Source organism: Schistocerca nitens, chromosome 6 (assembly GCF_023898315.1).
Source record: "Schistocerca nitens isolate TAMUIC-IGC-003100 chromosome 6, iqSchNite1.1, whole genome shotgun sequence".
Taxonomy (NCBI): domain Eukaryota; kingdom Metazoa; phylum Arthropoda; class Insecta; order Orthoptera; family Acrididae; genus Schistocerca; species Schistocerca nitens.
In genome coordinates, this window is record NC_064619.1 from 287,862,238 (window position 1) to 287,885,870 (window position 23,633).

Sequence of the window (23,633 nt, forward strand, 5' to 3'; positions counted from 1 at the left end):
CTAATGCTGCAACTTCTCTGTATACTACAGCATCATCCGCAAAAAGCCGCATTTCTAAGGCTACACCCACTCCGTTGACTTTTAATTGTGACATGGATACCAAAATAGTGTCTTTTATGGTAACAAGTTGTGTTGGTACCTCTATCAATGCTTTCCAGTTGGAGGTTCTTCGTTTGTAGTTGAGTGGTTGACCTTTTACCTGATCCATCAACCACTTTGTCTGTTTTACTCTAGTCAACTATTTGCTCTGCTCCTATTAAGTGTCCTCTATTTTGTGTTATTGTGGTGTTCATTTTAGCTCTGTACCCCTTGGTGTTCCCTCCCTTTGGGTGCAGAGGTTACGCTTTTCCTGTATAGGCCTTCTACAAGTATGTCTGTTTGGAACAGGGGACTGATGACCTTGATGTTACCCCCCATCAAACCCCAAAACCAACCAACCAACTGGTGCTTTGAACCACAAGGATTATCTGGCAGAAGAACTATGCCAGCTGTCAGATTCGTCCACCTACAAGCCCTGCCACAGTTACCCCATTGCAGAAATCCAGCAGAATCTCCAGTCTCTCCTCAAAGCCATAGGCCAATCCTAGGAACTTCCCCCAGAATCTATATCTCTCCTCACCCTTACCATTCCCTGCACTCCTATCTTCTCCATACTTCTTAAAGTCCATAAACCCAAACACCCAGGATGCCCCATTGTGGCCAGTTACTGTGCACTCACTGAGAGAATCTCTGCTCTTGTAGACCAACACCTTCCACCTATCACACACGACCTACCACCCTATATAACCGACTTTCACCGACTCTCCACAGTTCCTGTTTATTTACCACACCGTGCCCTGCCCATCACTATTGATGCCCCCTCCATTTACACTAACATCCCTAATGCCCATGGCCTAGCCGTTATTGAACACTACCTTTCTCAGCACCCTACAGATCACAAACCAACCACCTCATTCCTGCTCACCTTGACTAAATACATCCTCACACACAGTTACTTTTCCTTTGAAGGCACCACCTACAAACAAATCCGGGATACAGCAGAGGGCACCCACACGTCATCATCCTGTGCCTATTCATGGGCCATCTAGAGGGAACCTTCCTAACCACACACAATCCCAAACCCCTCACCTGGTTCAGGTACATTGATAACATCTTTGTGATCTGGATCAAGGATTAGGAGACTCTATTCACATTGCCTATAAAGTCAAGGTTCTTGGTTCAAGTTCCAGTTGAGTAATATTATTTTTTTCGTGAAATTTCAAAACTTCATATGCTTTGCTGTAGTGCAATGAAACAGTCATTCTGTGAAAATGTCTCCTATCTATTTTCAAGATTCATGAACTGACGATTCATCATAATGCAACAAAAAGTAGCAATGTTCATTCTAAACAGGCCTCTGTTCTTAAGGTACTCCAATAATTGCTGTTATATGATAAACTATCTGAATAGCTGGCTTTGACAGAGTATTTATTTATTCATTCTTCTGCAACATGCCTTTTCACAGACTATTCAAATTCTGTCTTCTCATATTCTTCTGTCTTCTACACCCTTCCCTCGTCCACCTGCTTTCTCAAACCCTCTTCCTTTTTCATGTGTCAGCTGCCACTTTCAATATTCCATAGGCCTCCTACACCTCCTCCTCCCCCTTGTCTGTCCATATCCTCCTCCCCATCTTTCTGTCCATCCTCTGTTCCCCATTCTCTCTGTCCATCTCCTCCCCTCTCTGTCCATCTCCTCCTCTATCCTCTCTGTCTATCCATCTCCTCCACCCCTGTTTTCCCATCTCATCCCCCCCCCCCCCCCCCCCTCTCTCTCTCTCTCTCTCTCTCTCTCTCTCTCTCTCTCTCTCTATTGCCCACATCCTCCTCCCCCTCTCTTTCCATCTGCTTCTCCCGCTTTCTGTCTGTTGGTTTCCTCATCCCCTCTCTCTCTCTCTCTCTCTCTCTCTCTCTCTCTCTCTCTCTCTGTCCATATGCTCTTCCCACTCTCTTTGTCCATTTTCCCCTCCTCACCCTTCTCTTCATCCATCTCCTCCTTCGCCTCCCTCTCTCTTTATGTTCACCTCCTGTGTTACCTGTGCCTCAATAGGAGCTAGGTGGTTATTAACCCCACAGTACTTCCTTCCAGACAATAAGTAAATAAGTAGTATGTCTACCGAGTGTGGTTGAAGTTGAGCCAGAGGTTTAGGAAGAGATGTGAGAATGACAGGCACGGGCCCTGCCCCCCCCTTCCTCCCTTCCTCCCTCCCTCCCTCCCTCCCTCCCTCCCTCCCTCCCCCCCCCTCTCTCTCCCTCTCTCTCTCTCTCTCTCTCTCTCTCTCTCTCTCTCTCTCTCTCTCTCTCACACACACACACACACACACACACACACACACACACACACAGAGAGAGAGAGAGAGAGAGAGAGAGAGAGAGAGAGAGAGAGAGAGAGAGGGGGGGGGGGCACACTTTTTTTCAGAGTAATGTATTTCAAGCAATGTGAAGTATTTTTTGCCTCTAATATTTTCATGCTATTTTTCTGTGAAAAATTTTGCATGCTGTTGCTGTTACGATGTTTTTGCTTTGAAGCTACAATTTCCATTCATTCTGCATAGCTAAGTTGTTGTTGTGATCTTAAATGTGAAGACTTATTTAATGCAACTATCCACACTAGTATTAGCCTTTGCAAGTCTCTCTGTTTCTCCAGAACTATTACAACCTGCATCCACTTAAACTTGCTTTCTGTTGTCAATTCTTCCTCTACAGTTGTTACCCCTGCACCCTTCCCTCCATTGCCTAATTAACTATTGCTTGTGGCCTCAGCATGGGTCCTATTATCAGATCATTTCTTCTATACAAATTTTGCTCCCTGATTTGATTCAGGATTTCTTCATTAGTTATCTGATTTATTCATCTAATCTTCAACATCCTTCTGAAGCAATATGTTTCAAAAGCTACTATCCTTTTCCTGTTAGAATTTTTCCCTTATTAGCCAGAAACAATTGCAGATAGATGGGATTCACAAGTGTCTCACTTGAATCCTAATTTTCCTTCCTCCCATTACAATAACCACAAGGGGTGCTCGTGTTGTGGAGGCCAAATAAATTAAATATTCATTGTATCCACTGATTCCGGGATTTATTCAGTATGCCCTCAGTTTGGGTAAGTCAAGACTGTCTTTTGGAAACAATTACCTCAAAGAAATACAGAAAGAAAGAAAGCATAGTGAAACCATTCTAAATGAACAGAATTTGTTGGGTTCTGCTTCAACCAAAGTGTTTCTGGCAGTTAGCAATGAAAACAGGTACTTAATGTTCTCCATGCAGATAATGCCGTGTTTGTTACAGCCAAGTGAGATGTGTGTGAACATCCCATCTGAAGAGTAATTCTCAAACTTGTGTGTGAACATCCCATCTGAAGAGTAATTCTCAAACTTGTGTGTGAACATCCCATCTGAAGAGTAATTCTCAAACTTGTATGTTAACACAGCCCATTTAAAAGGCTGGAAGTATTGTTCACAGTGAAAAGATGTTATGTTACAACCTTCCCAATGTAGCATCTGTTCAAAAATGGTTCAAATGGTTCAAATGGCTCTGAGCACTATGGGACTTAACATCTATGGTCATCAGTCCCCTAGAACTTAGAACTATTTAAACCTAACTAACCTAAGGACATCACACAACACCCAGCCATCACGAGGCAGAGAAAATCCCAGACCCCGCCGGGAATCGAACCCGGGAACCCGGGCGTGGGATGTAGCATCTGTCATTGTGAGTTTCATAGTTGATGTTACAGTGTAAATTATTAACTGCTTTCACATGAGAGCATGTCCTGCAGATGGCATCATTGATCTTTACACGTGGCTTAACAATGTTGGTTATTCCATACTTTTCATCCAAGGAGCTATGAACAAATTGCTGCCTTCATATCCAAAAGCTGCTACCTTACAATGAGTCAGTGATGTTCTCAACCCTCTGCTTCACCTTAATCTGCCCTGTGTTGTCAAATTGCTTTTATTACTGTTGAATAGTCTGTTTACTTTTCCCTAAATCACTCCAGGTAAATGCTGGGATGGTTCCTTTGAGAGGGCATGGCTTTTTTACTTGAACCTCCCCATCCATGAATCATTTTGTGTGTGTGCTCCATCTCTGATGCCCTTGATGTCGACAAGACGCTAAATCCAAAACTTCCTTCCTTCCAATTTACTTATTTCCTCAGTTCTCGAAGCATTTGCATACTGAAGATGTATTCTATTTTATTTTTTTATTTTTATGTATTCAGTGAAATATAATGATCATAAACATTTCGATTTTGCATTCTGTGTATTCTTCCCACACATAAAGGAGCATATACTATAATTTGATGGAATATTGTCTCATTTTGGAGCCTAATAACAAATACATACTTATTTATAATGGCTAAATGATCATTGACACTGTAGGATGTAACAAGTTGTCATGCTTCAGGTAACGAGTTTGTAGTTATGTAACACTTGTACCAAATTACAGATATCTGCATAACAGACTGTAAGAAATTTCCCTTTTTTATGTAGTTGATTTTCTGTTACAGATTCATTCATCAAAGTTTCGCAAAAACCTGCTACAGAAGACAAAGAAAGTTCTCAACTGTCACAGTCAGGCCGGGGTTTGTCTTCAACTCGACTTAACTTCTCTGCTCTAAGCTGGCGTTCATCTGGCATGTCTCCAACGTTGAGTGAAAGTAAGTTTTGTGTGTGTGTGTGTGTGTGTGTGTGTGTGTGTGTGTGTGTGTGTGTATGTGTCAACCAACTTGAATCTGGAGATTTTGGGACTTTAGAAAATGCATTTGGCATGAAGAAAAATCAAATAAGAAGTACAAAAGGCAGAGGGAAGATAGGCAGTTGAAGGAGAGAAGGAAAGATACTTCAAACTATAGATGCAAGGTGTGGCTGCTTCTGAACAGATTCTGGTATACAGTACTACTTTCTGACAGATGTGCTCCAATTAAGCTTGTGATTGTACAATGTGTTTATGGACAGTTCTGTAGGGTTGTAGCTACAAGATCCTTCATGAAAGATACCTGTTACCAATCAGGCTTTTAAATTTGTCCACCCAGTATTATCAGTGTACTGATAACATCAGCAGAATACTATATGCTTATCACTTCACAATGGGACTTATTATATCAAGGTGCACACGACCCGGGAGATCCCGGAAAAACCTGGGAATTTTTTAGAATTCTGGGAATTTTTCATTGGTTTTAGTTTTCAGTTAAATTTTTGTAATTTTGACTAGGAAGAACCCGATACTCTAACAAAGGTTATTACTATATCCCGCTACTGCAGAATAATACTGCAGCAATAAGAAATGAACAAGAGAAAAAAACGAAAATAAAACTTAAATTGCAAAGGAAATGCGCCATATACAACAACAAAACACAGTACTCATACAAGCGTCTGCCAGCAGCAAAATGTGTCAAAGGGTTTAGGAAGACTATGCACTGCTTCATAACAAAAAATTCTTCCAATGAACGTCCTTATAGCAGTTATGAGCAGGCTTGTGCGCATGCGCTTCTGACTACAGAAGCTATCAAGTATTGTCCCGGTTCAGAAATATCATAGATCTGGGGCTGATGCACAGAGCAGTTTGAGTTACAGTGGAGAAGTGGGTAGTCTCCACGTGACCTGTGATTTTGCTGCTTCCTCTTCGTTTAGTGCTCCCACATCAAATGAAAACAAAATAGATTTCTGCAGCCGAAGCTATCAAGTGAATTAAAATACATTCACATAATTACAGAACGCAAAATTTGTTATTAGTTTCAGGTTTTGTTTTATTTCCACCTTTCTAACAGTCGAGCATTAATCCCCTTGCAGAACAATGAAGTTGTTTTTGCTGGTATGCTAAAGAAATTTGGCTTTTATTAATCTTTTCCACTGAGGCAGTCGGTGTATTTGAAACAAAGTGTTTAATTCCACACTATTGGCTGGGTTCAACTGTTTGCTGCATTTCAAGTGCACGTTTTCATCATCTAGTACACATGGCATTATGCCATAATAAAGAACCAAACATGAGATAATACAGTACTGGTACAGTACATCCCGAAAACCACACTGAAAAGCTTATGATATTAGGTCGTGGACTACTTCATTGGGAATCTGAACATATGAATGTGCACATTCCAATGCTTTTGGGGTATCCTCTGATGTCTTGCTTCTTTTATGACATAATGTAAGATCTTTTAATGTTTTACAGTTACGAACATATGGGCCACCTCCGTCATCGTAGCTGCGCAAGCGTGGTGGCGCCTGTTATCTGGCAGTCTCTGGCAACTGCTGAAACAAACCTATTTCTAACAGATCGCGGGAAAATATTGCGAATGGTGATTTGAAAAGCGTTACTTTCAAAGTAAATTTCCTTTTACTCATGTTGAACTATGTGCGAGAATGTACGATGAATTTCTTAAATCACGCAGCGTTTGACTCTCATTTAAAAATCAACTCTTTGATGATGAGCCATTTAGAAGAATTTTGAGCCCAGCAGATCAGACATTTATCTCGTTATTAAAAATTTTACTTGCACATTTGTGTGATATATTTTCGAGTGTAACACACCAAAAAGATCAACATTATATATGGAAGCTTAGTTTCTCTTGCAGCTTATTAACCTTAGAGACCAACATTATACATGAAAGCTTTTCTTTTCTTTTAGTAACAGTATGTATATCAATTTAAACCATTAACTTTTCTTGTTTGTGTGTCCACGCTACTTAACAGTGATGTTGCTAATTGGCTGACTACATCACATGTCCTGTGCTCTGAATATTCGCTGTCATCGGCTGGCGAGATCACGTGATGTGAGCTATGACTGTCTTATAAAAGCGCATCGCAATCTCGATTTCAATGCATGGGAAAGTAACATGCGGTTTTTGATGGAATTAGAATTTATACTTTCGTAATAGGAAAATATGCAGGGTACATGTTGCTTCACGTCAAAGATTTTTCCTAAACTTTTTTTTTTTTCTTTTTTCTTTCTTTTTTTTTTTTTTCCTAAAGTGCCGGGAAATTCTATACCCGTGTATAAAACCATAACCATTCAAAAGTCGACAGTCAACCCCACAATGATTTGAATAGAGTTATTCAATATGAGGACACAGAACTTTACAAAGCACGGTGTGAAAACGTGTGTGTGTGTGTGTGTGTGTGTGTGTGTGTGTGTGTGTGTGACAAGTGAAAGAAGTTAGCATGGAGGAGAATACAGAACCAGTGATTATGCTTTTCCATGGTTGACACTCGCTGCAGAGCAATTCACCTTAGTCCTGGCCTAGACTCATATAAAAATGTTCATCAGCTTTCCTTTGGATAAAAAGTAGCTAATTGTCTTTGATGCACTCTCACCAACTTTTGTCTATTGTTGTGACTGTTATTTTACTCTTATGCAGCTGATTTCATCCACTTCAAGATTCAGCCCAAGAAGTTTGACATAAAGTGCCAGAAAGTATATCAAAATGTTCTTAATCTGTCTTTAGCTTAAGTCAACAGTTGTGACACAAAGCTTATACCAAATTCATATTATATTTGACATTTCATGCAAGATGTAAATCACCCATTCCGTTTACATGGTTACAATCATCTGCTGTTTATTTTTGCGATCTTCCGTTTCCATATCTTGAAGCTTTCCACTGGTGTCCTCTATGGTGACCTCAATTGGTTGGCTGTTGTGTGTGCCATCTTCAGTGCGTGTGCAGCCACTTTTAGTAATCTTTGAGTGTATGAGATTAAGCTTCCTACCTATTCTAGAGTAAAAATGAGTTTCATCCAATGCAGTTTAGATATGTGCACGTAGGCTGTCCTTTACATAAAAATATTAGTAACATTACATCAAAATCTTTTGGAGTGTCATGGTAAACAACACTGCCACAGTTTAAGAAAACTTTTCAGAATGAAAATTTTTCTGACTGCTCTCAAACCGGGTGGTTATAATTCACCTTTCCCTATTTAACATATTATAAAATGGAAACTAAGTACCGTAGGAGTACCATGTCCAGAGTATGGGATGCGTGATTTCTGTGCATCACAGTGCCATTGTCTAGTTTAAACTATGGCTGCCACATGTCATGATCAGTCATCTTGCGTGATTCATAGCCTCACAAACTTGACCGGTCACAGTGCTCTTGGTGACATGTCAATGTGAGCTTGGACAAAATGAACAGGGCACTATTGGTGAAGCTCTACAATCAAAACAACAGTAATGCTGCAGCAGCACTTCAAGAATATTGTGTGCTGAAAGGATTATGGAAGGGTCCTCTTTCTCCACCTGCTGTAAATGGAAATGAGCATTTGGTGTCATTGGCCGGGAGGCCCCTTACGGGGCAGGTCCGGACGCCTTGGTGCAGGTCTTATTACATTTGACGCCACATTGGGCGACCTGCATGCTGGATGTGGATGAAATGATGATGAAGACAACACAACACCCAGTCCCTGTGCGGAGAAAATCCCTGACCCAGTCGGGAATTTAACCTGGGCCCGTAGGACGGCAATCCCTCATGCTGACCACCCAGCTATCGGGACGGACTCGAATCAACTGGATAACTGGGCTTTGCCTTGGCAAGAGGTCGACAACTGGTTGCACCACAGGTGGTTGATGAAATCACTGTTGCTATGGCAGACAACACTGTGCGCAATTCCCAATTGTCAGGCAGTGTGCATGCTGTGTCATGACAGTTGAACATCCCATGGTCCACTGTATGGAATGTGCTTGTAACCATTCTCAAATGTTCCATACAAGATCAATATCGTACAGCAATTTGCACCACAGGACACACGATGACATGTTGACTTCGCTCTCCACTTTCTCACAAGGATTGAAGCTAATGAGGGCTGGCCCTGGACCATCTTAAGGACAGACGAAGCTCATTTTTCTCTGACCAGTGAAGTGAACACACACAATAGCAAAGTGCAGGGATCTTCACCTTTGGTTACTGAGCATAAAGTTCCTCTGTATGGTGAAGGTGTCTCTGTATGGTTTGACTTTACGGGTACGTTCATCTATGGCCCGTTCTTTTTTGAACATGTTGGTGCTCAAGGACCAAAGACATACAGTGGCCAGCATTACTGTGATGTGCTTCATCAGCATGTCATACTCGACTTACAAGAGAGAGAAGCATTGAACTAAACAGTTTTCATGCAAGATGGGGCCCGCCATACATCGCACATCACTCGTGAATTTCACCTGCTTCTCTGAAACACATTTGGAAATGATCTAATTATCAGCCAATTGTTTCCAAATGCTTGGTTGGTATGATCACCTACTCACTCCCTGTGATTTCTGGTTATAGGATTTACCAGGGGAACATTCACACTTGTGCTGATCTGAAGCACAGCATATCAAGAAAGGTAGCCAGCGTACCTACGGACATGCTTCGTTCTGCTGTGCAGAATACAGTCCTGCACTTTCATACGCTTCTGGAGACTGATGGGCACTATATTGAGCCCCTTTTGTAGCAGTAGGGGTACTGGTATGTAATGGTATGATGTACCACAGCAGCACATTAAAAGTGTGTCAATTGAATGGATTCTGCATTATTTCTCTTTCCCATCCTTGACATTAATGCTACCAAGTTTGGCTCTCATACAGTAAATAGTTTCCGCGTTATAATGTATTAAATAGGGAAAGTTTAATTCTAACCACCTGGTATATAATTGGCATAGAGCTGATTGGTGTAGAGGTAAAACAGTGGACTAGTTTTTGAGAAGATTGAGGTTTCAGTTCCCCATTTGGTCATCCAGATTTTTGTTTTCTGTGGGTCACCTAGATTGCTTAAGGCAAGTATCAGAATCATTCTTTCGAAATGGTCTTTGCTGATTTCATTCACCAACACTGTCTTTGTACTACGTCTTCACTGACATTATTGTTTACAGGTCATTAAACCCTAATCTTACTGTCTTTACAGAAGATGGAAAATCTGTAACACTATAGTGGATGCTAATCAGCATTTTCAGATCCCTAATACGATTCAAAATTTCATTTTGAGTGTAAGTGTGGGTTGTTGAAAGGTGGAACCACGCTCTTAGGTCTATGGCTTGGAATGACCACTCGCTACCCTACTACTGCTACTGAAGCACATATTCATTTCCCACTACAGGTGTATTTCGATCTTGTCTGCATGAACACATGGGAATAGATCTAAAGTGATGACAGATTAAGGATGGAAGAGAGTAGCACCACACTCTGGAAATAATAGTGAACCACAGACTATTTTAAACGGATATAATTTCCAAAAAAAGTAGGAAGACAATAATATCAGTCACAGAATTCATGCAAGACTTTTGTCTTCTGAAATTGGTGAAAAAGGTCCCTTGGTCCAAGACAGAGGTTTCAGGACCCAGATACAATACTTGGCCAGTCGAGAAAAGCTTTGCACATAAATTATTACAGGACTCTTAAAAAAAATGGTTACTTAATCCTATAAATTCAAATGTAGATTTCTCATGGAACTACATAATGTCATGAATTGTATTGATTGTGATCCTGCTCTTCAGGCTGCTAATCCTGCGTAGAATTATAATTAAATTGCACAGTCAACATCTTGGTTCTCTCTACCAACAACTACTTTATTCACTGCTCCAAATTAGAAAATACAGTAAGGCTCTCCAAGCAAGGTTTATGTGAATAGATGTTCTTGCTAGAAACAAGCAAAAATTGCTCTGTTTATCTGTAACCAGAATGACACAGGCATTGATAGTTCATGGTAGCGTGGAGCACACACAAAAAAGACTTTTTTCTATAGGCCTAATAATAAACAGAAACACAGAGGGTATAATCACAAAAACTATTTTTGACATTGCGATTTTTGTAAACATAAGTGCCAGAACACACATGCACCACACTGCACAAACAGCGCTAGCAGCCACAGTTGTTACAACAGCCCCCTTGGCAGAAGCAGAGCGCCTTGCAAGTAATGCAATGGGAAATAGATGCATAGACCAGATCTTGTGGTGCATTGGTCCACTGGTAATGTTGTGACTGGTGCAACTATAGGAGCTGCTGTTGCTGGAACAGGTGCTGGGCGAGGCGCATCTGTGGAATCTCAGCAGGGGCTGGCCCTCCGAAAACATATGCCAACAGAAGTATCTAGTATACAGTTTCCCCTCTTGAGGAGCCAGTGGGGCCCAATGTGTGATGGTCCAAGGGCTCGTTTGACAGCATCCATATGCAGCAGCACATATGGACATGTGCTCACATCACTACATGTATGTGATTACTCAGCTGTTCACAATAAAGTGCCTGGCAGAGGGTGTACAAATCTGAAAACTAGTCCATTTCTGGACGTTGTTGAGTTTGGACACTTGACACTTGTGACGAACGTAGACATGTTTGGATCAGGCAGAGTAGTCACATCTACAAATTCACCGGGTAGTCACATGTCATTCCTTTTACCAGTTCTGCAGAGGAGATGTCAAATCAGTTTTGTAGGTGTTTCACAATCCAAGCAAAATCATTGGAAAAGCATGTGTCCTCCATGGTTTGGTGGTACATCAGTGCAGCTTTGAGAGACCCGTGACGAGGCTCAATCATTCCATTGGTAACTGAGTGGCAGCGCATTGTTTTATGGTGGCTTGTACTGAAGAACTTTGTGAACTTCGCAAATAGATCTGACTCGAACTGTTTTCTATGGTCTGCCGTGATGTGGAGTGGGCAATCAAATCATGATACCCAATTGAATACCATGTAGTAGGCCAAAGTTTCTGCTGAGATATTGTCCATTAGTGCTGCTTATGGCCATCACATGGAATGTTCGATCATAGTTATCAGGTACAGGTGGCCATTTGAAGGAGACGTAAGGCCCCACGACATCTACATGAAACAAGTATAGTGTACGGGAAGTCACCAATTGGCTGGGAATTAAGAAAGACTGCTGTGAGTAGACAAGATGCTCCATCCAATGCCAGTGCAGCAAGGTTGGTTGTCACTCAGCATCCACTATTCCATGGCTGGAATTATGAAACTCAGCATTCATATGATCTGTCCATGAAATTGCTGTGTTTCCTTTGTGTTTAGGACTTCCTAGCGTAGCTGTCAAAGATTCCTGTGTTTTGGCTGTATAACACTAACATATATCACTCTAATGTGAAACACGCTAATATTAGCTTCTGAGAGGATTTTGAAGGTTGACTGTGCTTTTGTGTAATGGACAAAAGTATCGGATTATAATTTTGAATTTGGTGAAATTAACAGGAAAACCAAACGGACTTTAACCTTAAGAGTTAATGAAAGTGGTAAAATCATAAATGAATGGAAAAAAATGAACAGTCACCAGCCCAATTAGGCACATTAATTTGAAAATATATGTTTAAGAAAATACGTTTAAGAGAAGAAAAAAAAATTAATGAAGTTACTTTCGTTGAGATTTCCCTTTGAATAGCAAGCAGGATACAAACTGACACAGTGCACTCAGAATTTTGTGTAGCAGTAGTTATCAATAATGCACACACCAGTAAATTATAGGAAGTAATTTTGCACCAAGCTCATACTGCTGACAACTACACTCAAGAGCATTACTTAATCAAATACTGAGATGTTACTGCATGAAGTGCAGAACTAAATTTTGACATGAGGGGCTTTTATCTTGACTGACATGCAAATAAAGCACAAATAAAGATGAATAATGTCATAAATACACTGTTTAAACTCCTCTACATATATCAGTTCTCCTTAGCAACAGTAATAGTTCAATTTTTTCCTATTAGGTGGAGAATATGATGGGGACCCATAAACTAGTATAGTTTCACTAGTCAACGCTCTTTGATTATTACAGTAGAAAAGACTAATTCAAAAAGCTAATCAATCATTTCATTTGGAGTAGTTCATAATTTACTTTGTAAGACAATAAAATACAACACTGGGCTTAATTAACTTCAGAAAAGGAACTATTCATGATATAAATCAAAACCACACTATTTTTGAAAATGAGCATATCTTATTTGCTTTTTTATTACCTGTGAAGTAGATATTCAGGTCAATATTATTTACACAATCTTGTACAGTAATCCTACAAAACTATATTTTGTAATAAACTAAGGATACTTTAGCAAAAGCCTATCCAACTTCACTTTCGAGGTTTTACCTTTAACTTTTACTACTCCTTTTACGTTATACAAAAAATCACTTTTAAACATTGAAAGCAAGAATTGTTCATTTACATCAGGATTCTCAGTTTTAGTAGCACTTAGGTGAGGACCCTGCACAGGCTCATGATCAGGATAGAAAATATGGTTCCGGACACGAATTTATGGTTTTGTGATTATTATTAAAACAACACCCAAATTAACTGATTCATGCTCATATACATTACTGAATGTATGAAGTTAGTGAAGGAGTGGCAAAGATTATTGGCAAGCGACATGGCGGCTAACTGTACTCACGGCTCTTGATGTTCGAATGCTCTATAAAATCTCTCCTTGGCGTTGGATTTTTCAACATATTAGAGCCATTCCTTTATGCTAGAATGCCAAATAATAGTCAGATCCACATCCGAGGCAAATCCTTTATAAAGCAGCTTGTAATTGCTTCTCTTAGCACCGTCAAAGTGTACCGTGCTATGGTTAGCCACATACTATGAGCTGTTCACACAAAGGGGCAGCTCAGTTCAACTGCCAAAACCACCTTTCCCATCGCACCATTCCACTTCTGTTGCAGGGGACTTCCCTACAGCTTTTACGTGTTACAAATACAAGTGCCCTAAGCATGAACCAGCTTTCAATAAACATTTTCTTTTCTTTTCTTTTCTTTTTTCAAACATAAATTTATTATAATTATTAATCATTTTAACATATCCTTTTGCTTTTTTCATATGTACATTACAAAACTAATTTTCTTGCCACAGATCAAGGAGTTTAAATAATGCAGAATACACATTTCATAACTGCAGATACACAGTTACATAATATAAACCTACTTCTAATCGATATAAGTGTTACAGCATTCTGAGGAAACACTAATTCTTTGACTGTGGTCGGTGGGGAAATCTGGAGGATGGCTTCCACTTTGTGAGGTAGCACTAAGGAGCCTGACAGAAATGCAGTGGCCAAGGAATGTCACTTGTGGTTGACTAAAGATACATTTCATCGTGTTCGGTACCATGCTGTATTGATCTATCTGTTTGAATACCTTCACAAGGTGTTGGCAGTGCTGTTCAAGTGAGACTGAGAATGTCGGTATGTTGTGTAAATAGGTGAAACAGATCATCAGCCCTTGTAATACAGAATTGATGCACCTCTGTCAATTTTACCAGGAGGCCAAACATCATAAACTTGCTCTGTAATAGGCCAAACAGGATTATTACGGCCCTCTAAGGGATATCTTTTTCAGTGTCTGGTATTTGTGTTCAGGCGTTTGCACAGTCGAACATACTACATAGATGAGTGCCACACAATGCGTAGTTGCCACAGAGTAATGACACTGGGCACCAATCTGGCAGTGTCCAGACAGTAAGCATTCTGTAATCGCACCTTGGCTGCCATGTACTGCACTTCTTTGGAACCAAATGGATTGGTGAAGACCAGGGACTGCTAGATGGGTATATGATGCCTTCACATATCATGCAGCTGAATTCTGCCTTGGCTATCACTAGCCGATCCAGAGCCAACCTTTGCACTGTGCAGGTACCATTCTGATGGACATAGGTGACAACACATCCTGTAATTTATCTGCCAGGTCCACCACCGCATCCAAAGTAGAGATGGGCAGTCTGCTCCTGAACTGATTCAAAGAGCCAGATCTATCTAAAGAGTTAGTGAAAAATTACTCAGAAAAAATAAATAGTAGCTCATCTGATTTCAAAATGAATCTCTGGTGGCTGGAATGAGCAGAATGAAAATTCTGCACTAGGCTGCTGCAGCAGTGCCCCACCCCACATCCAAAAGAAAACATTCCCCAAACTACAAAAAAGTCTTATAGACCATGTACAAATGTGTATTTGCATACCTTGGTAATACATGAAGCTTTTCTCATCTATGAAAACAGAAAATAAAGCAAGCTTCCCCCCCCTTCCCCCCCCCCCCCCCTCAATTTATTGGCTGTCGAGCAGTTAGCCATTCAGCTATCCCAATAGTCATACTAATTAGGACTACATGAAAGTAAGCAGAACACTCAATCTCCAAGTGGGGGGGAAAAAAAAATCTTTGACCCAACCGGGAATCGAATCTGGGGTCTTTCGCTTCACATTCTGCCATGTTGAGCTTGCAGCTACCAAGGAAAATGAGATCAAAGTGCTTCATTATGATGTATCAAGGTGGAAAACACTTCCAGCATCATATTCCCACTCTTGATTGCAAAAGAATATCTCAAATTTCAGAAGCTAAACAAATGCATACACATTTTTGAGCAAGTTGTTACTTCTTATCCTTTGATATAGCTTCACCCTCAGAATGAATTACCTGTGATTATAAAAGCTACTGTCTTCAGCCACCATGCGGTTGGAGTGCATTGCTAAGTGATCCAGGCAGCAGTACCCTCACAACAGCTCAGGCTCCCCACCACTCTCATCGATCGGACCTTCTCAATAGCTGACTGCTCCCCACTATTCTCAGGAATCAGATTGCAAGATAGCTCACTAGCTCAGTACTCATCACCACTCTTATGGAACGGATTGCAAGCTAGCTCACTGCTCATCCCCCGCTTTCACGGATGAGATCCCACGGAGCAGACCAAATGGCGACTTGAGGCGTCACTCTGTTTGCTTCCCTCTTGACGCAGTGATACAGGTTGCAACTCGCTTTCTTGACTGAGCACTTCTCCATCTGAGTTCATCTCTTTATTTTTTGTATCCTTATTTGATTTGTTCTAGTTGTCATCGTGTTGTGTTGTTGCTCTTCTGTTTTCTTGTTGTGATGTGTGTTCTTGTTAGGTGTCCCCTTCTATTTCTGTTGCATTTATAGTTGCTGTCTTTGGTAGACTTTACTAAGGTTTTAATTACTTTGGTGGATAGGAGACTAAATATAATGGTATGTATAAATTATAATTATTTTAACATACGTGATGGTTGATGTATAAATGTTCTCTCGTGAGGAATGGTTGACATTGAGAGATATAACAGGAACAGTCATTTCAAGCAAAAAACTAAATAGGGACATATGCCATATTCCAAATGGTTTCTGAGATGGAACATATCTAAAGTAACTTTTGTATGTTTTTCTTGAAGAACATGAAATCCATGGACTAGAGTGAAAACTTGTCACAGTGCAGAATTAAACTAGGCTACATTAAATTTCCTTTAAAAATACCCTAGTAATTTTTTCTCAGGGCCTTATAGGTTGCATGAAGAGAGTGAGAGAATACAGAAAATCTTGCACAACATGCATGTGTTGAGGTGTAGGTAAGCCAGTTTGCGGTAGTTTCCCGACTTGACAGACCACATGTCCTATATCAAATTATTCGTCCTGACTTCATCTGCACTACTATGATATGTTGTAAATGGAAATGTATTGAATGATAAAGAAAATAAGTAACAGTGTACATTAAATATGTTCTATCTTGGAAGCCATTCAGAATACCACATGTGTACACATTAAGTTTTTTGCTTAAAATGATCATTCCTGTAATATCCCTGAATATAGACCATTCATCATGACACAAGCTGTATATTATGTTTAGTTTTGTGTTTATGCCTTCAGGAGCCCTCTTACATCAGACCAGAGTTTTGTATGCAATTACAAAACTCATTATAATCACAGTTTCTTAAAAAAATCGTGGTAGTTTTAATATGGTATTTCTGCTTCTTCTTCTCTCTGCATGTATTAGGCATTTGTCTGTTACGCCTTCTTGGTTGAAACTGTTGATTTTCCGCGGTCTTCCTAAATATCTTCTGCTCACTGGGTAATAATTATCACGTTTTGGCAGTCTGTCGTCTTCCATTCTTGTGACACAATTCTTCTAATTGTTTTTGTATTCTTTAATCTGCTCATTTAAGTTTTTCACTCTCAGTTCTTTTCTCATGCCTACATTCACTCGCCTGTCAGACAGAATGTACTCAGCCACTCATCTTAGCAATCAGATCTCAAGTGCTTCTTTTCTGATGGAATGAGTGTTTCTGCTGTGTTGTCCAGGCAAGAGCTTCAAGGTCTAAAGCGTAGTAGTTGTTATGAGCAATAGTGGGTCAACAATAAGCTTGATCATTTGGACTGTGACTCCTGCTGTAGATTAAATGCTGAGCTGAAAGATGTTTTGACAGCATTGTCATGTTAAGAAAGAATTTTTGCTGCAGACAAACCTGAATCTGAAAATTACTAGGGACATAACACACAGTTATTACTCCTCTTTGTATGTTCTTTCAAAATAGGACCAAATCAGATAAAAATGAAGGTTTAGTGACCCGAATTAAAAAGGCAATGTACCTTCCTTTTACTTATTTTTGTGAGTGAGTGGTGAGTGCTGAATCATGAAAAAGAGCTAGTTCATTCCAGTGAGTGACCAGTTCTGATCCAATCTTTGAAAAAGAAAGGTTTTGCCCATCTCTAATCCAAAGACATATCCGACTGGGATGCTATCATCACCTTGATGGTAGGCGGCAAAGGACTGGTAAGTAGTTCGTAGCAGGTAGTCTGGTACCATACCAATGTCAGTCTTACCCCGCAGGTGTTTCAAGTATTTGAATGGTTGCTGGTTGCCTATGTCCTCTTGTGTTAGAACCTGACAGAGGTGTTCATCTTGTGAAGCCGATACCCTTCTGACTAACTCTGCCTTCAGCCAGTAGTAAAAGCTGCTTTCAGTCGGCGTGACAATTGTCCTGCGGCTCGGCAATCTACTGGTGGTGGAGCTGACTTATGACCAATGAAAATGTAGCATCAGTAGTTATGCCAAAGTAGAAGAAGCTGGCTTCGACTTGTGGGTAAGAGAAGGCCGGATTGTGAGACCAGAAGGGCTGTGGTAGTACTGTGAGTCTTGAAACATTGATGTGTGTTGCTATGAGCCTTTCCATCATCTTGCAAATTGTTTTCAATAGTATTGCATCAAATGTGTGTGTTACAACAGGCATTTCACATCAGGATCACTACTTTGGCCGTGGAGCTGTGATCTTGGTTGTTTAGCTTTTAATCAAGTGTAATATTATGATAAAATTGCAGGAACATCATCTTGGTTCTCTGTCAGTTACTTTGTTCTTGCTGGTAAAAATTAGATAATGCAGTAAGGCCCTCTGAGCTCAGCAAATGTGAGTAGATGTTTCTGCCAGAAAAGAACAAATCTGTTCTGGTTACTCGTAACTAGAATGATTAGACATCGACAATTCTCTGTAGCATGGAGCATACATAAAAAACTTGAAATTTTTTACAGGCCTATGAATAAACAGACACACAGAGAATATATACTGAAGAGCCAAAGAAACTGGTACAGCTGCCTAATATTGTGTAGGGCCCCAGCAGGCACGTAGAAGTGTCACAATGCGATGTGGCATGGACTTGACTAATGTCTGAAGCAGTGCTGGAGGCAATCAACACCATGAATTGTGCAGGGCTGTCCATAGATCTGTCAGAGTATGAGGGGATGGAGATCTCTTCTGAACAGCACATTGCAAGGCATCCCAGATACCCAATAATATTTAGGTCTGGGGAGTTTGGTGGCCAGCAGAAGTGTTTAAACTCAGAAAGTGTTCCTGGAACAGCTCTGTAACAATTCTGGATTTGTGAGGGTGACACATTGTCCTGCTGGAATTGCCCAATACCATCGGAATGCACAATGGACATGAATGGATGCAGGTGATCAGACAGGGTGCTTAAGTATGTGTCATCTGTCAGTGTCGTATCTAAACAGGGGTTCCGTATCACTCTAGTTGCACACGTTCCATACCACTACAAAGCCTCCGCCAGCTTGAACAGCCCCTAGTTAACATGCAGGGTCCGGGGATTCATGAGATTGTCTCCATACCTGTACACGTCCATCAGCTCAATACAATTTGAAATGAGACTCATCCGACCAGGAAATGTTTCCAGTCATCAACAGTCCAATGTCGGTGTTGACAGGCCCAGGCGAGGCTTAAAGCTTTGTGTTCTGCAGTCATCAAGGGTACACGAGTAGGCCTTAGGCTCCAAAAGCCCATATCAATGTTGTTTCATTGAATAATTCGCACGCTGACACTTGCTGATGGCCCAGTACTGAAATCTGCAGCAGTTTATGGAAGGGTTGCAGTTCTGTTGTGTTGAACGATTCTTTTCAGTCATCATTGGTCCCATTCTTGCAGAATCTTTTTCTGGCCACAACGATGTCAGAAATTTGATGTTCTACCAGATTCGTGATAATCATGGTACACTCGTGAAATAGTTGTACGGGAAAATCCCCACTTTGTCGCTACCTCAGAGATGCTGTGTCCCATCACTTATGTGCCAATAACACCACATTCAAACTCACTTAAATCTTGATAACCTGCCATTGTAGCAGCAGTAATTGATCTAACAACTGGACCAGAAACTTTGTTTTATATAGGCATTGCTGACAGCAGAGCCGTATTCTGTCTGTTTACATAGCTCTGTATTTGAATATGCTTGCCTATACCAGTTTCTTCGGCACTTCAGTGTAATAGAAACAAAGCCCCCCTGATGAGTGGTATGAAAACAGTTTTTGACAGCATGAAGTTTGTAAACATATGCATCACAACACATGCCCACCACCCTGAACTGACAGTTGTGGTTGCTGCTGGAAAGGGTGCTGGGTGAGGCTGTGTCTGTGAAATCTCAGCAGGGGGCAGCGCACGTTAAAAAATGTCTGTTTGACTCTGTCGATAGAGACTACAGCATGTTTCCCATTGACTGGAATGTCTATAGTCCGTGAGACGAGTGATTGGTACTGACAGTTCCGGCGGGCAGACGGCGCTGTTGCCGAACGTGGCTCACAGCACGCGGCGCCCTGTCTGCTACACGCATTCTCTAGCAGCAGAAATAAAAGCGAGACAAAATACAAGTCATATTGGTACGCGTGAATTTATTTAAAGTTGATGCTTGAAATATATTACTCGAAAACTGATAAGAGCTATTTAGTACAAGTATCTAAGATGCTGAAACATAATAAAGTTATTTGTTAAACTTCACAACTGAAATGAAAACTATTTTCGCAAGTTGTTGAACATTAGCAGTTTTGGTTTCCATTGTTAAGTATTAGCATTATTAATTTGTTCTACTACAAGCTACAGAATAATTGGTCAGTGTATTAAGAGTTATAATCTGAAGAAACTACTCACAGTATGATGATCTGGTTGTAGATCGATAGCAAACTCCCTCCTTACATTCCTGAATACGTTGTAGTTACTGTAATGGAAAAACACCACTCACATCACTGTCAGAATCTGATTTGACATTGTCGTCCTCAGCACTACTCGAAATATCACTGCTCTCTCCCAGATGTATAATTAAATTTTCGATGCATTCTTCCACAACCCCTTCGGTTTTGGCCGCCTCTCTGATGGCACTTGCAGTGCTGTTTACAATTTTAGCCCACGTCTCGCTTGTCACTTTATTGTTAGCTGCTGGAAGGAGAGTTTCCACTTCAGAGAGCGTGAATTTTTTATTGTTTGCAGCAATGTAATTTTTTATCTGCGCCCACACTCCTTCAATTGCATTGAAGTGACAGTGGTATGGAGGAAGCCAAACGATTTCATGCCCGTGCCTTTTAGCAATCTCGTCAATTACATATGTTGGAAATTGTGTTTTCTTTTGTGCCACAATTTCGAGCAGTTCCGCCTTCCTTAAATCTTCTCTGAAATCTACTTTTCGCCGTTTCAACCACTGAATGATATCATCTTTTTTTGTTGCCAAGGTTGGTGCCTTATCGTGAACAACGGAATGATAAGGCGCATTGTCCATAACAATCACTGATGGACTTGTCAGATTCGTCATAAGCGATGTCTCGAACCATTCTTGAAATACTACACTGTTCATTTCTTCATGGTAATCTCCCGTCTTTTTTGACCGAAACATTTTCAAGCAGTTTGGCACAAAACCTTTCGATGTTCCTGCATGTAAGACAATAATACACCCTCCTTTGCCAACAGGCACTGCCATTGTCCCCTCGGGCGTTCCATCATTCCAGCCTCTACGTAAAGAATGGCTGGCATTGACCCAAGTTTCATCTGACCACACTATACTTTGGAATTACACACCCATGATCCTGCGCAGAAATTTGCACCGCCATGCAACTACATCTGTCCTTTCCATTAATATTTTGCGTCCGTTAAACAGTGAATAGCTGAAGCCTATGTCTTTCAACACTGTATGCAATGAAAATTTGCTCCCTTTAAAAAGATCGTCTTTCTGAAGCGACACCAGTAATTTAGATAGAGTGGGATGTTCCCTTCTCTTAAAATAGCTGTATATATGACGACGAATAGCGTATTTCTGAAAATCGTCCAAAGCTCTCACCTGCTTATTTCTTGGTCGCTTGTTTCCTGGTGTGTGCAGCTTCGTTGTGCCACTCTTGTCACACTCTACACTATACTGTTCTTTCCCTATCTTTACAACAGTGTTCTTACTTATTTTCAATGCTGCTGCAGTTCTCTTCACAACCTGAACAACAGGAATTAAGGGCCCACCTTTGTCCTTTTCTTTCTCAAAGTAATCCCTCACAGAGCACACGAATTCACGGGCCTGGGTGTGTAGCACACTTTTCTTCCTCCGTTTCACTTCTTATGTTGGGCTGGTACTACCCGCCGCACTAGACATTGTTTACAACGAAACATAAACAAAGAAACACTAAAAACAACAAAAACGAAATAAACTGCGAATTCAACTTCAGACGAACGACCGCACCGCCTGCACGCGAGGCACTGGTAAGTTTCATAAGCGTGGGCGACCGGGTTTCAGAGCGGCAACGTGGCCCTTGCTACCCGCTCAAAGTCAGGCCGTCATTGGCTGCCTGCCTGCGGTCGCTAGGCAACGGAAAGACGCTACCGAGCTGTCAATACCAAAGACTCGTCTCCGAGACTATAGTGTACAGTTTCCCCTCTTGAAGACGTTGTGGGGCCCAGTGTGAGGCTTTTGATGAGCTGATTTGGTGTCATTGGTACACAGCCTGACATGTGAACACGTGGTCTGACTGCTGTGGATAAACGGGAAAACTGTTCTTAGTCTGGATGGTTGTGGAGGTCAGAAGCTCGACACAAAATCTCCCAGACGTCCAACAAAGGTAGATGTGACCAGATCAGGCAATGTAGTCATATCTACAAATGCCCCTGTTAGTTGCAATGTCTCTCCATGTATTAATTCTGCTGAGGCGGCTTGCAGATCAGTTTTATAGGCATTTTGCACCACCATCAGAAGAGCATCTATCCACCTGGTATTGTCATATCAGTGCTGCTTTGAGAGACCAGTCTCAATGTTCAGTCATCCCATTGCTGGCCAGGCGGTGGCTCGTTTTCTGGTGTCTTTTACAGAGAATGCCATGAGCTTGGCAAATAGATCCAACTCAACCTGTTTTTTGCAATCCGTCATGATGTGGAGTTGACAATTGAATTATGGCACCTAGTTAAGCAGGAAGGAATACACCGAAGTTTCTATTGAGATATTGTCCACTGGTGCTAATTCTGGTCATCGCGTGAAACACTCGATCATAGTTAGCAGGTAGAGTTGACTATTAGGAGGAGGCAAATGCTCCACATAATTTTGTGTGGAACTGTGTGAAGAGTCTTAGTGGCTGGGAAGTCACCAGTTGGTGCAAGTATGTGATGACTGACCTATCTGCACTGGCACTGGATGCAGACAAGGCATATTGATGGCCAAGCAACAGTGTGATACAGGTTGTGCAAGGATGAAATGCTTTTCTTCCAAACGATTTGCAAGATCACAGAAAGCTCAGCAGTGACAAAGCTCACTGTGTCAAGACTCACAGTACAACTGCAGCCCTTCCGGCCTCACTATCCAGCCACCTTGTTCACGCAAGTAGATGCTGGCTTCTACTCGAGCATATTTGCTGGTTCGTTGAACTTAGCGTTGGCCATAAATTGGACACCACCAAGGTGCAGGATGTAATTACTGTGCCACCTGAAAGTATTCGTATAACGGGCTGAAGGCAGAGTTAATCAGAAGGAAATCAACTTAACAAGAAGAATGTCTCCATCAGGTTCTAACACAAGAAGACATTGGTGACCACAAACCATCCCAGTACTGGTGACGCCTGTGGAATAAGATAGACACCGGTATGGTTCCAGACAACCTGCTATGAACTATTTAGAGTATTGATTGGCGACTCCATAGAGTGCTGCATGCACAATGACCATATAAGTAAAATGAGAAGGAAGGTCAGTGTTGGGCATAATTTTGATGATTTATTGACAGCAAAATCGATTTTCGATCACATAATGATCATCTTCAGTGCTTTAGCGTACAAATTAAAGCTCGTAGGCACTGGTGTCAAGTTATCAGTAACAAAATCTGTGAAACGATCACAATGACTGAAGCGGCTTTAGTTATAGTGTGAGCAGTGGCACCAGTGCATGATGGGAGTGGCAACTTGGTGGGGGGTTTTAAGGAGGAGGCTGGGGCAGGCAGGGGGAGGGATAGTATGGTGGGGATGACGGACAGTGAAGTGCTGGAGTGGGAACAGGGAAGGGGCTGGATGGGTGAGGACAGTGACTAATGATGGTCAGTTTTCTGTTCACAAATTTTCAGTATGTTACGGGCACTTTTTGGCCTGGTTTTAC

General features: G+C 41.2%; 1 protein-coding gene across 2 annotated transcripts in view; it reads left to right on the plus strand.

Moving 5' to 3' along the window:
- Positions 1-23,633, plus strand: part of LOC126262780 (transmembrane protein 209) — a 161,602-nt gene that overhangs the window by 33,304 nt on the left and 104,665 nt on the right. For both annotated transcript variants that reach the window (XM_049959596.1, XM_049959597.1), the window contains exon 4: positions 4,548-4,697. In XM_049959596.1, the coding sequence (XP_049815553.1) occupies positions 4,548-4,697 (150 nt within the window). The remainder of the gene's footprint in view (positions 1-4,547; positions 4,698-23,633) is intronic.